Raw genomic sequence first — 14,686 nt, 5'->3', positions numbered from 1 at the left:
TTTCCTCTGCACTCCCTTAAAACAGACCAGTGACGCTCCTCTGCCTTAGCGGCGGAGCCGCCCCTGTGAGGGTCTCTAGTTCATGAGAGCGTTCAGTATCTTTTAAGATCAGCTTCATTGTATTTTCCAAAAAGTCTGATAAGTCATCACATAGCTTCTGTGATGGTGTAATATCTTGCTTAAGACAGGACGGATTTGTAAGATCATGAAGTATGTCAACGATCTTTTTAGCTTTAATAGAGGCAGCCGAGGTTAACCCGCAATAGTAATCGGCTCTTACTTTCTTAACTTTATTTTTATATTCGTTTAAGGTGGTCTTCGGCAGGGCTTATCTTCATCTAGGTAGTGCCACCGCCATTTTCTTTCAAGTTGTGCTTGGGTAAGTAAAAAATGAAGCATAAGAAGGCCTAGCAGTATTTTGCCCCTTCCCGCTACTCTTGAACTCCTGAGAAGATGCATGGGTGTAAACTTACCTGTCTGTATCACTCCCTAACTTCATCTCCTTCGGAGCCGATTCCGACTGAGCAACCTACATTTCCGAGTCCGTCAGTGACCCTGCAGCAAATCCACACGTTCTGTGAAGCTATGCTGCCTCACGTTGGCACACTACTGGCTCCCTCTGGCATTTCTCCGGGCCACACAGAACTGCAAGGACCCCCAACTGGAATTACGCCTGCAGGTCCTCCCTCTACGCCAGCTAGAACCTCTTGGCCCATTATGGCCTTGCACCTACTTTGGCATTTACATTAGTCTTGGCCCCACAAATCATGCCAGACCCTTGAGCATGGACACCGATGCGGACACTGTAGACACTGGATGACGAAGCACAACCGATAGTGCTCTTCGGCTCAGAGCGGACTCTGCTTCAACTCCACGAAGCGCGCACACTGATCCCACTGTGTCGCAGCTCTCCAGCAACCCACCTGACTCTCACACCTTGATAATGCCTGAGAGAAGGGCCAGGTAATCCTCTTACTTTTTGAACAGACTCCGATAATGACCATTATGATGAAGGAAAATAATTTACTCAACCATATACTGATGAAAACTGATATGATGAGCTACAAGATGCCAGTGGACTGCATGCTTCTCCAGATACTGGTTTAGTCTCCCTCCTTGGGCCAGCTACTGAAGAAAGTGCCTCCTTTGCAGGGGTGATGCAGAGGGCGGCCGAGGTTCACGACCTCCAAAAACTAATGTTCTCACCGAAGTTCTTTAACCAGAACAAACTACTGCTGAGCTTTTGCTGCCTTCCAATGAGCCCTCCATAGACGACCTTCTTAAGACATGGGCAAAGCTATGTTCCAGACCGCTGCTAAATAGGCAAATAGTGAGGCATCATTGCCTAGCTCCAGGTGAGCTACCTTTCCTAATAGAGCATGCGACTCCAGAAAGCTTGGTGGTGTAAGCAGCCACAAGAAGACTCATCCCCAAAGCCTTTTGCTCCATCCCTCCGGATAAGGATTCTAATCTTCTCGAAACCTTTGGCAAACAGATGTTCTCCTCCACTAGTCTGGCATTGTAGTCCGCCAGTGCCAGCTGCCTGTTGTACTGCTATGCTCTTGTTCTTAGAGATTCTGTCATTCAGGGACTACCTGATGTACTGGAGGACTTATACCTCCTACTTGCACAAGCCATTCAGGATGAATGTGAAGCGGCAAAATTCATGGTTCCCTGTGGATTGGACACTATTGATTGCCTTGGTCAGGCAATTGGCACCAGCGTGCCACTTCGTAGACATGCCTAGATAAGCATCTGTGGGGATGTTCAGTCTTCCATAATGGACCTAGTAGGAAAGTAGGATCTGCTTTCATGGTTGCACTCACTTTTTGCCTGGTGTGATGCTGTGGTTCCTGTATAGTCCGAACTGGGATCCTGCTAATCTGGACCCCTAAATTGGTATGGTAAGGTACACCAGGGGTCTCCCATAAGCTGAAGCATGTATTATGCAACCAGAGGGAGACCACTCAAACTGTAACTACAGACCTGCCATAGCAGCCTGTGTAAGCTGGTACTAGCACCACTTATGACAGATATATGTTTTGTTATGTCTGAGGTCACTGCACTTAAAGCCTAAAAGTCACCCTTAAGGCAGGCCTTTCAGGGTGCCCGGTTCTAAGTGTGAGGGTGTACCTACATGGGCGGTACACCCATACAATGTTTGGAGTCCATTTTCCTGGGTTGTAAGTGCATCAGCCATTACGACATATAGAGTGGCCATGTGTCATTACGCGATGGCCATCACTAAACTGGCTGTAACAAACCCTGGCATGTTTGGTATCAAACTGTAAAGCTCCTCTGGAAGGCCCTCAGTGTACCACTCTTCCAAAACCGGACAGCAAGCTAAGGCTGCTGCCGACCAGAGACAAAGCTCTGCCCTCCTGCTGCTGAGCCAAACTCAAGCAGGGGAAGGCAGAACAATAGATATCCTGTCACAGGGAGGTGTGACCACCTCCATAACAGGGTTTAGTGTATTGGGGCAGGGTGAGGGTGCTTGCCAGGACCACTGTGACTGCTTTGGCGTGAAACTGGACAAAGGACATGAAAGTAGCCTCCCCACTGCCCGACCCCTCCTCTGGGAGGGACCCCTGAATTATCCAAACCCTTTCCTTAGGGTATTTAAAGGTTTTGTTTGACCTGCAAACACGAGCGACAGCAGTGACGGTATAGTAGAGGGCATGGTGAACTCCAGTGCCATCTATTAGGATGTATCTGGGGCGTACAGACTGTGGCCCTGGGAGGAGATAACAAAACTCCATTCATTTCAATGAGGGGGGCGTGGCAGGCCGAAGGGGTAGTGGGTTGGTCATCAGGAGAGGGGGAGGGCTGTAGAAGGACTCCCACGCTTCTGATTAGTATGCTGGAACACACATTTCCTACTGCGTGGTTTCGGTTTTGAAAGCTACTTTCGAAAATGCGCTTCAGAATGTGCCTCATCTCGTTTCTTGCAACAGAGGCCCGAGAACACAAGGAACCAGCTGTGGGCAATATAATAAACGTTGACACACAAATCACCGGGAGGCCCACTGATCTGTGTAATCTGCCTGCGACAGATACCGAACACAGCCTTTCAACTGGCAGCACGCAATCAGGTCAGAAACTTCATCACACTTTTTCTAACTGCTGATTTTTTTTTAGATGGGGGAACATTTACCAACAAATACCAGGTGAGAAAATTAACCCCTTCTGTGCCCATGACGAGCTGGACACGTCATGGAGCACAGTCGCGCTGTGCCCATGACGTGTCCAGCTCGTCATGAGGCATTCCCCGGGGAATCCCTCTGGTGCGGGCACCAGAGGGATTCCCTTTTACTGAAAATAGCCTCGGGAGCTGGGGAAGAGCTTCCCAGCTCCCGAGGCCCACCCCCCCTGCTTTCAGTGTAATTAAGATCGGCGCGCACATCGCGCCGACGTCATTACACTGAAAATGAAACTGAAATGAGCCAAGAGGCTCATTTCAGTTTCACTTTGTACGTGCTCAGGGAGCTATCTCAGCCCCCTGAGCACGTAGAAAGACGGGAGAGGTATCGTTGGAAAGGGGAGAATCTCTCCTCTCCAATGGTACCCCTCCCCAGTGGATCCCTGCTTGGGGACCACCACAGGAGGGCGATCCCCAAGCAGGGATCCATCCACTAGACACCAGGGAGGGGGGAGCGACCCCTTGGGCAAGGGCCTTTGCTCCCCCCAAATAATTTTGGCATAATTTAGTCTTTTTGCCCCCCCTGGGGGGCAGATGGGGGCAGTAGCCCTCAATCTGCCCCCCCCCCCGGGGGGCAAGAAGCCCACTAGACACCAGGGAATAAAAAAAATAAAAAAAATAGGAGTGGGGGCTGCCCAAAACGGGCAGGCCCATGCCCCCACCCCACCCCCCAATTATCACAGTCTTTCTGCCCCCCCCCCCCCGGGGGGGGCAGATGGGGCATTGGCCCCTAATCTGCCCCTTCGGGGGGGGTGGCAGAAAGCCCACTAAACACCAGGGAGTTTTTTTTGCGCAATTGTTTTTAGGGTGTGGGCTGCCCGAAACAGGCACGCCAATGCCCCCACCCTACCCCCCACAAAAATGAGTCTTTCTGCCCCCCAGGAGGCAGATGGGAGCTGTAGACCCCAATCTGGCCCCCCCTGGGGGCGCAGAATGCCCACTAGAAACCATGGATTTTTTTGTTTTATTAGTGATGGGGTAGGGGCTCCCCAAAATGGGCATGACAATACCCCACCCCACCCCCAGAGAAATTCCAGTCTTTCTGCCCCCCCCCACCCCCCCCGGGAGGGCAGATGGTGGCAGTGGCCCCTGATCTACCCCCTGGGGGGGGGCAGAAAGCCCACTAGGCGCCAGCGAGTACGCAGGCTTTTTTTATGCGTGGGGGTGGGGGCTGCCCAAAATGGTCATACCAATGCCCCCACCCCCACAAAAAATAGCCACAGTCTTTCTGCCCCTTTAGGAGCATATCAGGATGAAACCCCCTTTCCCGATTTCCCCCCCCCCAGGGCGGCAGAAAGCCCACTGGGCTCCGAATTTGTTTTAGCAATGTGCATACCTGTGGATTTTGGGCCCTACAGCAGTTGGCACGTAGGCAAACCTAGCAAACCTGTACATTTTTTACAACTAGACACCGAGGGGAATCCTGGATGGGATGACTTCACTGGCTCTCACCAGGTTCTGTTACCCAGAATCCATTGCAAACCTAAAAATGTGTCCAAAATAACACATTTTCCTCACATTTCTGTGGTGGAAAGTTCTGGAATCTGCGTGGGTCCACAAAATTCCACCCACCCTGCGTTCCCAAAAGTCTTCAGAGAAAAATGGTACCTCACTTGCGTGGATAGGCCTAGTGCCCGCGTCAGGCAAGGGCCCAAAACCTATTGAGGAGACATCAAAATTACCTATCACAAAACAACCTGGTTTTGCAAAGGGGGTCCCATGAGTTTTTGGCCCCGGGCTTGGCGGCCATCTAGGGAAACCTACCAAACCCACACATTTCTGACACCCAGGGGATTCCAGATAGGTATAGCTTGCGTGGATCCCCCCACGTTTCCTCACCCAGAATGCCCTGCAAACCTCACATTTAGCTGAAAAAATCACCTTTTTCACAAATTTTCGTGTGGGAAAGTTGTGGCATCACCGGGCTGACACAAATTTCCTACCACCCAGCGTTCCCCCGGGTCTCCCGATAAAAACGGTGCCTCACTCGTGTGGGAGGCCCAAGTACCCACGACAGGCAAGGGCCCAAAACGTATTGAGGCGACATGAAAATTGCCTACCTCAAAACGACCTGGTTTTGCAAGGGGTGTCACCTGGGTTTTTGGCCCGGTGCTCGGCGGCCACCTAGGGGAACCTACCAAACCCACACATTTCTGAAAACTAGACGCCCAGGGGATTCCAGGGAGGTATGGCTTGCGTGGATCCCCCAACGTTTCCTTACCCAGAATGCCCTGCAAACCTCAAATTTAGCTGAAAAATGCACCTTTTTCACACATTTTTGTGTAGGAAAGTTGTGGCATCAACGGGCTGACATAAATTTCCTACCACCCAGCGTTCCCCCGGGTCTCCCGATAAAAACTGTGCCTCACTCGTGTGGGAGGCCCAAGTACCCGCGACAGGCAAGGGCCCACAACGTAGTGAGGCGACATGAAAATTGCCTATCTCAAAACGACCTGGTTTTATTCGTCAAACGATGTCAAAGTTATTAGCAACACAAAAAATGCTTTTTCTAAAGCAACACAATCCTAACTATAACTACCCAGTGGCGACTGCCACTGGGTACTTAATATATATACATGCTGGCATTTGTAAGAAATTGAAAAGGAAGATTTAGCAATATAAAGATGACATGTTGAAAAAAAGTCTGCCTGTTGCATATAAAAAAAAAATTGGAATCTGATTTGATGCTTGTGTGGGACATATGCATATTGATATTTAAGTTGGATCGTTTCCCCCACTATCCGTAATACTTTCCATCAATAATTGGCACCCCTATTAAGAGGTAGGGATATTCGGGGCAAATTTGGAGCTAAATGCAGTATCTCTGGTTTGGATGTATAGTTGATGGACAAAAGAATAGTAGTTTTCAGTAAGAAACTTTTTAATCTCTAATTTCCTCTCATTGTATGTAATAAAATGAGCGGCCCTGATCATAAGGAATTACGAGAATGCATTTGGTCCAACCTGATGATAGTTGGAAATTTACATACTGGCCAAGACTAGCTACCAGCTTATGTATTTTACAGTTGCCCAAAAAGCATTTGCTGTCCTGAGTGTTTAATGAAAGTCCTTTAACAAAAGTTTCAAGATGAAGATCAGTGGTTTCTGAGATGTCATTGAGTCTATGCCTGCAATAATGGGTTGGCCTGCTTCTTGCGTTCTGATGGGTTCTTCTAATCACAGATTTCCCATCGTGTGAATTACCCCAGGTGCCAGACATCAGAGAATTTTTTCTAGCAGTTCCTACCTGCTCCAGTAGGTGAAGTCGTGTGGCTCTGAATCGACTCTGGTCTCTTCAGCCTGTCTATTCTCTACATTATGGAAGATGGTCTGCGATTTCTGGCCCACATTCCTGGAAGAACTCCATGCCAAACTTGTGCAGATTATACAGGATGGCCAAGTCGCAGCAAAATTTCTCATCCTCTCTCGGCTGGACACCACCGACTGCTTGAGTAGGGCAGTTGGTAGCAGCGTGATGCTTTATCGCCACTTGTGGAAGAGATCCTCATGCTTCTCTAGTGATGTAACGTTCAGGTGTCACTGTTGAACATGACATTTGATGGCACCCACGCTTTCAGTGACGATACAGATTCTGCCGTGGACTTCTTCAAAGACAGCAGGGTCACAGTACACTGTCTCGACCTTTCCAGACCCACGTAGCAGTATTCTTTGCACTTTTGCTCCTTTCATTAATTTGGCGCAACAACAGACCCACCCACCCCCCACAAACCTTCGAAGATCTGACAATGCCGTGTCCCTCAGGGGCAATGGACTGCTCAGGCCCTTCTCTTCTTGCCACCACCATGACTTTAGCTTCAATTTGGTGGGAAAAGGTATTACCTCCGTGGGTAGCAGCACATTACATCAGATGCGTGTTTCAAATTGTTCAACAAGGATATACAACAAGGATATACGCTACCATTACTTTCCACTCTGCCACATATACCACCTACACCAGAGTGACTGTCGGAGGACCACTTGTCAGTTTTACAGGAGGAAGTTCAGGCACTTTGAAAAAGGTAGCCATTGAGAGGGTCCTGGTACCAGAAATAGGGACTGCATGTTACTCCTGTTATTTCCTGGTGCCAGTGAAGGACAGAGGTCCTTGTCCAATTTAGATCTGCGCCCACGCAACTTCTTTTTCAAGCAGGACAAATTAAAGATACTTACCCTGGCCCAAGTTCTATCTTTCCTATAGCCAGACGCCTAGATGGTAGTGTTGAATTTGCAAGATGTCTATTTCCTGTCCTGTAGCCCAACAAACCATTCCCCGCGGTTCAAAGTAAGCCACCAACATTTTTACTCCAATTCGGCCTCATCAACACCCACAAGGTGTTCAAGAAAGTGATGGGAGTGGGAAATAGAAGTTCCCATCATTTGATAACTACCCACTGACTGTGGGTTCTCCACAGACAGTTGTAGACCACCTCTAAATGATATCGAACCTCCTCACATCTTTGGGGTTCTCGATTAACGTGCTGCAGTCACACCAGAGGCTCCTGTCCACCGGCTCGAGTCCAGTACATTTAGGTTGTGATCCTGATGTTTCAGCCTCTATACTGGGTCTCAATGAGAGCGGCTCAGAAGCTTCTTGGCCTTCTCGCCCAGCCGCACCCTGCTTGTGGAACATGCTAGCTAGTATATGTGGGCTCTGCAGTGAGATCTTAAGTCTAAGTGTACTAAGCACCATGGAAACCTGTTGGATTCCTTCAATGTGTCAAGGTTTTGAAGGTGAATGTGAAAGACCTACTGAGCTGGCAGCTTGACTGCAATCCGATTGGTGGCAGACCCTCTCCTACCTTCACCCAAAATTGGTGGTTATTACAGATGCATTGTTGCTGGTTTAAGGAGGCCATCTGGGTGAGGTGTAGATCAGAAGGATCTGGTCTCCAGCAGATACCTGTTTTCACATCAATAATTTGGAGCTGAGAGCAAATTGCGTGGCACTAAAGTTCTTTTTCTTGTCTATCAAAGGGAGGCTAGTTAACTTTTCGCTATTTGTTTTGCAACAAACCGGGCAGAGCGGGGTCCCGGGTCTTGTGCCAAGAGGCTCTGTGCCTCTGGTGCTGCCTATGCCACCAGACTGTTTCCCTGGTGACCAACAACCTGTCAGTATTCTTGAATGCCAAGGCAGACAAACTCAGCAGCCAATGCCTAGAAGAATATAAATGGGAATTACACTCGGATGTGAAACAGGCCGTCTTCCAGCAATGGGGAGAACCCTGGATTAATCTTTTGGCTAACTTAGATGACATGCAGTGTCCAAGCTTTTGTGAACCTAAGTTCTCAAGGAGGCTCTGCCTCAGAGGCTCTTTCTGCTTAGAGAGGGTCTCAGGACTCCTGTATGCCCCCCCCCTTTACCTCTCCTGCCCAGAGTTTTGAAGAAGATCAGGAAAGATTCGGCCCAAGTCATCTTCGTGGCTACGTACTGGGCCAAAAGAGTGTTGTACCCAGAAATGGCCCTAATAATCTGTCCTCTGATTAAGGTGCTTCTTCAGGAGGAGTCTTATACCCTGGTCTGCACAGCTTACACCACCATGCTTGGTGATGTTTTGGTGGTAGATGATTGCTTTCGACCTCCCTCATGAAGTAGTGGATGTTATCTTTGCAGCCGGACATCTCTTCACAAAAAAACATTTACGAGGACCATGGGAGAAGTTTGTCGCTTGGTCTACGTCTTGGCAATTATATCCACTGCAGGTCAAATTGTTAGATGTTTTGCTTTTCCTGCTGTCTTTAGCTCAATAAGGACTTGCTGTGACCACAGTTAAAGGTTATTTATCATCCTTGTAGACCTTTTTCCGTTTTATAGACTAGTGATCCTTGTTTACAACACGGGTTGTGATGTATTTTCTAAAAGGCTTACTCATGTTTCCTCCAAATCTTTTGCGATACCAGAGTGGGATATTAATTTGTTTCTCATATAGTTGATGTCCTCCCTATTTAAGCAAATGTACAGCTGCCCTCTCTGTGTTCTTACTCTGAAAACAGTCCTTCTCATAGAAATATCAGCTTGTCACTTGAGTGAGTTAGAAGCGTTGTATGTCCAGCAACCATATGCTAACTCTTTTCTGCCCAGATTGGTGCCATGTACTACAGCGGAATTCCTGCCCAAAGTTGTGACGCATTTCTATGTCGGCAGTCAGGGATGCAGAAGCAGGCCTGTCCTGCCCCTTGCTCAGGCCACTTCTTTTTGGATCATAATATTGCCTCAGGAGCTCCTCAGTGTTTGGCTACCCCTTTCTTCAGGCGTCACTACCACTTCTCTCATACAAGTTTTTGAGTGCACACTGGATGACTGTGCAGATTTTTAGGGGACTAAGTTCTCAATTTAAGGCTCCACGCTTCAGTGAGGCCATCTTGGCCTACGACAAGTCACACTTTTGTTGCTTAGATCTATGATGCCCAATTCTCACCTCCTGTTATGTGTACTTGTAAATCGCACAATCATCCACATGGGTATCCTGCCGTTGAGCAGATGTGTATGCCTAAACCTGCCTATGTGAGGTTGATTAATTTAAAAACCAGGTCTTCAGCTATTTGCGGAATTCAAGAGGAAGCTCTTATGTTGAGTGGGTGGCTGTTTAATGCTTTGGGAGCGATGTAAGAGAATGCCTGTCCTTCTGATCTGGTTCGGTGTATGCATGGCATGTGTGCGACTTGGAGTCTCGCAGAGTGGGGGTGCCTGGTTGGTGAAAAGAGATGCAGCTGTTCAGGTAGGAGGGCCCTGAGTTGTTGTGCCTTAAATGTGTGCCTAAGGAGGTGGAATTGAGCGCTTTTGTTGATGTGAGTTCTGTGTGGGGGGTTGAGGGTTAGTCTGACTGCCGTGTTCTGGGCGGGTTGTAGTCTTCTAGTGAGTTGCTTTGTGATCTCAGCTTAGAAGGTGTTCCCATCGGCTAACTTGCTGATGACGGGAGCATGAGTGACAGTTTCTCTAATGTTGTTTGGGAGCCATTTGAAGATCTTCCAAAGCATCTTCAGAGTATGGAAACAGGATGCTGTGATGCCGCAGACTCGTGCAGCCATGTCCAGTTTTCTGTCAATGATTATTCTGAGGTGCCTGGCATGTGTTCTGGGTATGGATCCTTGTTTTGCCAACCACCACCCGTGATGAGGTGTTCCTGTTGAAAATCCTATTTCTATCTTGTTGGTGTTGAGCTTGAGAATGTTTGCTTTCTCAATTCATATTGCTGAGTTTTCTACACACAGTTGAAAAAAGCCAGGAAGTAACAGTATGGTAAAATTACCCTAATGGAGACTCTGTTTCTCTTAGGTGGTAGGCTCTTTTCTATTATGGTCCCCTGCCAACTCCTCAGCCTAAAATGCATATGGATAGGTTACATTTTTCAAGGAGAGAACTGGCAGTGGTGTAATTACGTATACGGAGGGCAGTTTCCTGTTTCTGACTTACACAGGCATACGTGTTTGGTAACTTCTTGTAAAGCTCTGAAATTAACAGCTACAATAGCAGTTGCCTTGTAGGCACCACTACAGGGCATGGTGCCTACAAGTTAAGAATGAGAAGAAGCATGTGGGCAATGAATAAAGGAATCACCATCAAAGTAACTTTACGATCTTGTTGGTTACTTGAATTGAGCTATTGTTGAAATGGCCTGTGCATATCATTAACGTAAAAGATCCTGTTCTGTTTATCTGAAATTTGATTTTAGAACTGGTTGACAAATTTTAATTGGTCTTTTTTTCAGCCTAAATTAAGCATGGCAAAATGCCGAAGAAATGTTGAAAACTTTCTTGAGGCCTGTAAAAAACTAGGTGTTCCTCAGGTAACCTACATTTTCTTATAAATGCACATATTTCATGTATGTTTACAAGTTAATTATGTGAGTAAGTCAATTGTGCTGTACATTTGGGTTTGTCCAGATACGTTTAGCGCAAAACATTTTTCTGGTGTATCCTTCTTCCCTCAGATTCCTCACATTATGAATATTCTCCAGGCTGGATCTTGAAACCTTTCCCTCCTGCAGTTGCTCTCCTGTGCTATCAGGTGGAACTATGCAACTTAAGTCACTGCTTTGTTCCCCAGTGATTACATAGGGGCATATAAGGTGAAGATGAATGAATGACATCCATGTTTGTATTTACTCATTTCAACAACACAGGTCTAGGCCTCTTGTCACTGGTGAAATTCATCAATACAGGCACTAGGTCAAATAACCCCCCCCCCTCCCCCCCCCCACACATCCCCCCCCGCCCTCATTGCCTGTTGAAGAAGTTGTAAGATGTCCTTATCAGACCTCTGTATGTGGTTTCTTAAATCCAACCAGAACCCCTCAACCTGTAACTCTTGCTTTTTGATGCTCCTTAAAGCCACGAAAGAGTGGGAGACAAAACGTTTTTTGCCTGTGGCCTGCATGGCCCGCCCAAAGCGATCCCTAAGCCTTCTTCAAGTCAGTGACTGGACAGGTAATGATCCCTCATTAGTTATTAATGCATAAAACACAAGAAATGACATAGCAAGCATTTTTTTTTTAATCAAATGGTCCTGGCCCGTCTTAAGATTCTCCACTGTTTCCCAACACCAGTCCCTTCCTTGTTGTTGGAGCCAATTCCAGTTCTAAAAAGGGTGAGGTTGGAGTTTTCTAAATCTGTCCGCAGGCATTTCGCTGGTCGAGGTTTTCTCCAAGCCATGCTGGACTATTCCCCAAAGTTGGGTCCATGTCTGTGATTTTGGAGATTCCAGCGACAATGACCCAGTCACCACGTAAATCCACAACTCCATAGGTTTCAGCCTTGGTGTCCCTTTCAAGGAAACTCTTCCCTACTATGGTACCAATCTTTGTGCCTTTGGTGCTGTTTACAGCACCATCACAGCAGCTGCGCTTGGATCAGAATTCAAGCCTGCTTTCAGCTTCCAAGATTTTGGGCATTATCAGAATACCCAAAGAAACGGCTTCCACATTCTTCAGTAATCAACCCATGTCTCATTCATCAGTAACTTAGGCTCCAGAGTTTCGCCTGAATGGAGGAAATTTTCAGATCATATTCCAGTGCACTGAAAATGCCTAAAGAGATTATGTATGCTAGTCGATTTGGAAACTGTTAAGAGACATAGCTTACCTCTTGTGTGTTGGGGGGCAGGGCCATAGTACTTCAGAGCCACTTGTGCTGAGTCCATTTCAGAGAAAGGCTGGCAGTGTGCAGAGAGAGTTGTAATTGTCTGGAGTGATGCTTCGATTTTTGGGAGGAAGCACTGTGCGATGGTGCCTGAAAATGAGCTACATTTCCCAGTAGTTGCTGAACTCTTATATTTGTTTGGAGATGTGGATATCATCTTGGATTACTGGGTGTAACGTTTTTCCTGTGCAACCTTGCCATTCAATCATGCTACACTGTTGCTGCAGCCAGTACCTTGATATTTGAATGCAAGATGTCCTTTTGCAATGTACATTTGCTTCCCTGAGAGTTTGTAGGAGGACATTTGTAAACAGACTATTCCGAAAATCAAGTTGTTTTTAGAAAACAATCTAATCCTGTTAGAACATTTGACTGGAATTGTTGCATTAGACTTGGTGTTGAGCGTGTGACAAAGCAGGAAGAGTTCTCTTGTGAAAAAATGTTACTCATAAAATGTTTATATGTTTATTTCTTAGCAAGTGCTTTTTGATTTACCATTGTTAAGAACCACAGAGTAGTAATTCTTGTTAATCCTTTTTCCAGTGGCACAAAGAGTCGAAAGAATCTAGCTAATGTATAGCAGAGAGGGCATATTTATGAAGCTTGAGGTATCTTTCTTCCTACCAGGTAAAAGAGAGATGAACATGTTATGCTTTATTTCCAGGATAAACTGGGTTCACATCAGAATAGAGAGTTGATTATACAAAGATCCAGATAAAGTTAATGCCTTCAATGTTATCGTTAGATGTAAGTTTTCATTGCAGGTTACTAAGACACCTACGTAACAGTTACATATCCACTTCAACTTGCAGACATCCTTGCCCAGCAGAATTGATGAGACAGAGTGGTTGTATATGGTGTCTCTGTTTTGCCTTATCCCATTTACTTTTCTCTTTTTCTATAATTTGACTCTCATATCTTGGTGTATGTTGTTATTGGTGGAAGTGATGAGGGAGAGAGGCCGAAGAGTGCAGTTTTCTCAGTGGATCTAAAGAACAATGTTAAAGCTTTTTGACACTAACAACCACCTCCCTCCTTGTAACAAGGATGCTGGCTTTTACCTAAACTTGGAAAATGCAGTTCAATTTCTCCATCTGCTGGGTTTGATGACTTTGTGCATGTGCATTCTGCTGGTAACATATGATAGGTGGTGTATGAAGTCAGGTGCAGATATTCCACTCCGTCCTCTTGGACATCTCTTGGTGGATGTGGTCCGTCAGCCTCACAGTAGTTTGTCCCTTCATTCCTTTGCAGTCACAGGCTGCTGTAATTACAGCGTCTATCTCGGAGTCATTGCCACAAATAAAGCTGCTGGAGTTGCAGGAACCTCGTCCTACCCTGAAGGCTTGTCTTGCTTCTCTTCAAGGGAGCACCATCCTGAGCATTTTGGATAACACAATCCCCATCTATTTTTTAAAGTGTCGGGATGGTGTGGCTTCCTGGATCTTATGTTGGGAGGCCTTGCACTAGTGGTGCTGGGCCCACAACGGGTGGTCTTTCTAGGTGTGGCCCACTTTACAGATACCCTCAATGTGAGATCATGTTCAATAAGTTGCCTCTTCATAGAGATCCACAAGTGGAATCTCCATCCCAAGGTGATGGATAGGATCTTCTCCAGATTGTGATGCCCTAGTGAATTCTCACATGGATCTGTTCACCTTTAATGTGAACTGAGAGTGTCCTTGGTGTTGTGCTAATTGCTTCCGTCTGAATTGTTCTGTGGGGAATATCTATTGGTTCCGATGTTCACAGGGACTGCTTCATGCATTCCTGAAAGTTTCACTTCTGTTTAGAGTGCTGCAGAAAGTATGGGAAGACTGACCACAACTGATCATGATCGCTCCAGATTGTGTAAGGTATATTTGGTATGCCCATCTGGAGACACTCAGCATTTAGTCTCATCTTCCCTTCCCCACAGGGTGGACCTGCTTTTCCAGTAGGATGATATCAACGGCTGGACATCAATAGTCCTAATCCAGTTTCGTGTCTGTCTGAGTTAAGGACCATTTCACAGTGTCTTCCAACTTATAGTCCATCGAGCAAATGACAGGTGTCTGCAAGAAGGGTCACAGTTTTCTGGAGGAGAAAGTCCATGGTAAAAAAATCTCCAGCACGATGGAAGGTCACAGAGACTGGATAAAGCATTGCCTTTGAAGACAACAATGGGGATTCTTAAGGAAAGAACTGCAGACTGAATCCAAGGAGATACAAAGGATAAACAATGGGGTAAAAAATACGGAGATAAGGGGGCATAGAACCCACCAGAAAATACTATGGTTTATTTTTATTTATTTATAAAGTTTTATATAGCGCGAACATGATCCCGGGGGATATCAGAGCGCTTCACAATTA

At 46.6% G+C, this 14,686-nt stretch overlaps 1 protein-coding gene across 3 annotated transcripts in view; it reads left to right on the top strand.

Annotated features, from left to right (window-relative positions):
* LRCH2 (leucine rich repeats and calponin homology domain containing 2) overlaps window positions 1–14,686 on the top strand; it is a 1,103,616-nt gene that overhangs the window by 1,033,122 nt on the left and 55,808 nt on the right. For all 3 annotated transcript variants that reach the window (XM_085607858.1, XM_085607859.1, XM_085607857.1), the window contains one exon: window positions 10,906–10,983. In XM_085607858.1, the coding sequence (XP_085463984.1) occupies window positions 10,906–10,983 (78 nt within the window). The remainder of the gene's footprint in view (window positions 1–10,905; window positions 10,984–14,686) is intronic.

Source organism: Triturus cristatus, chromosome 5_2, assembly GCF_964204655.1.
Source record: "Triturus cristatus chromosome 5_2, aTriCri1.1, whole genome shotgun sequence".
Classification (NCBI taxonomy): domain Eukaryota; kingdom Metazoa; phylum Chordata; class Amphibia; order Caudata; family Salamandridae; genus Triturus; species Triturus cristatus.
The sequence above is the reverse complement of the archived record's forward strand: the minus strand, read 5'-3'. Positions and strand labels throughout refer to the sequence as shown.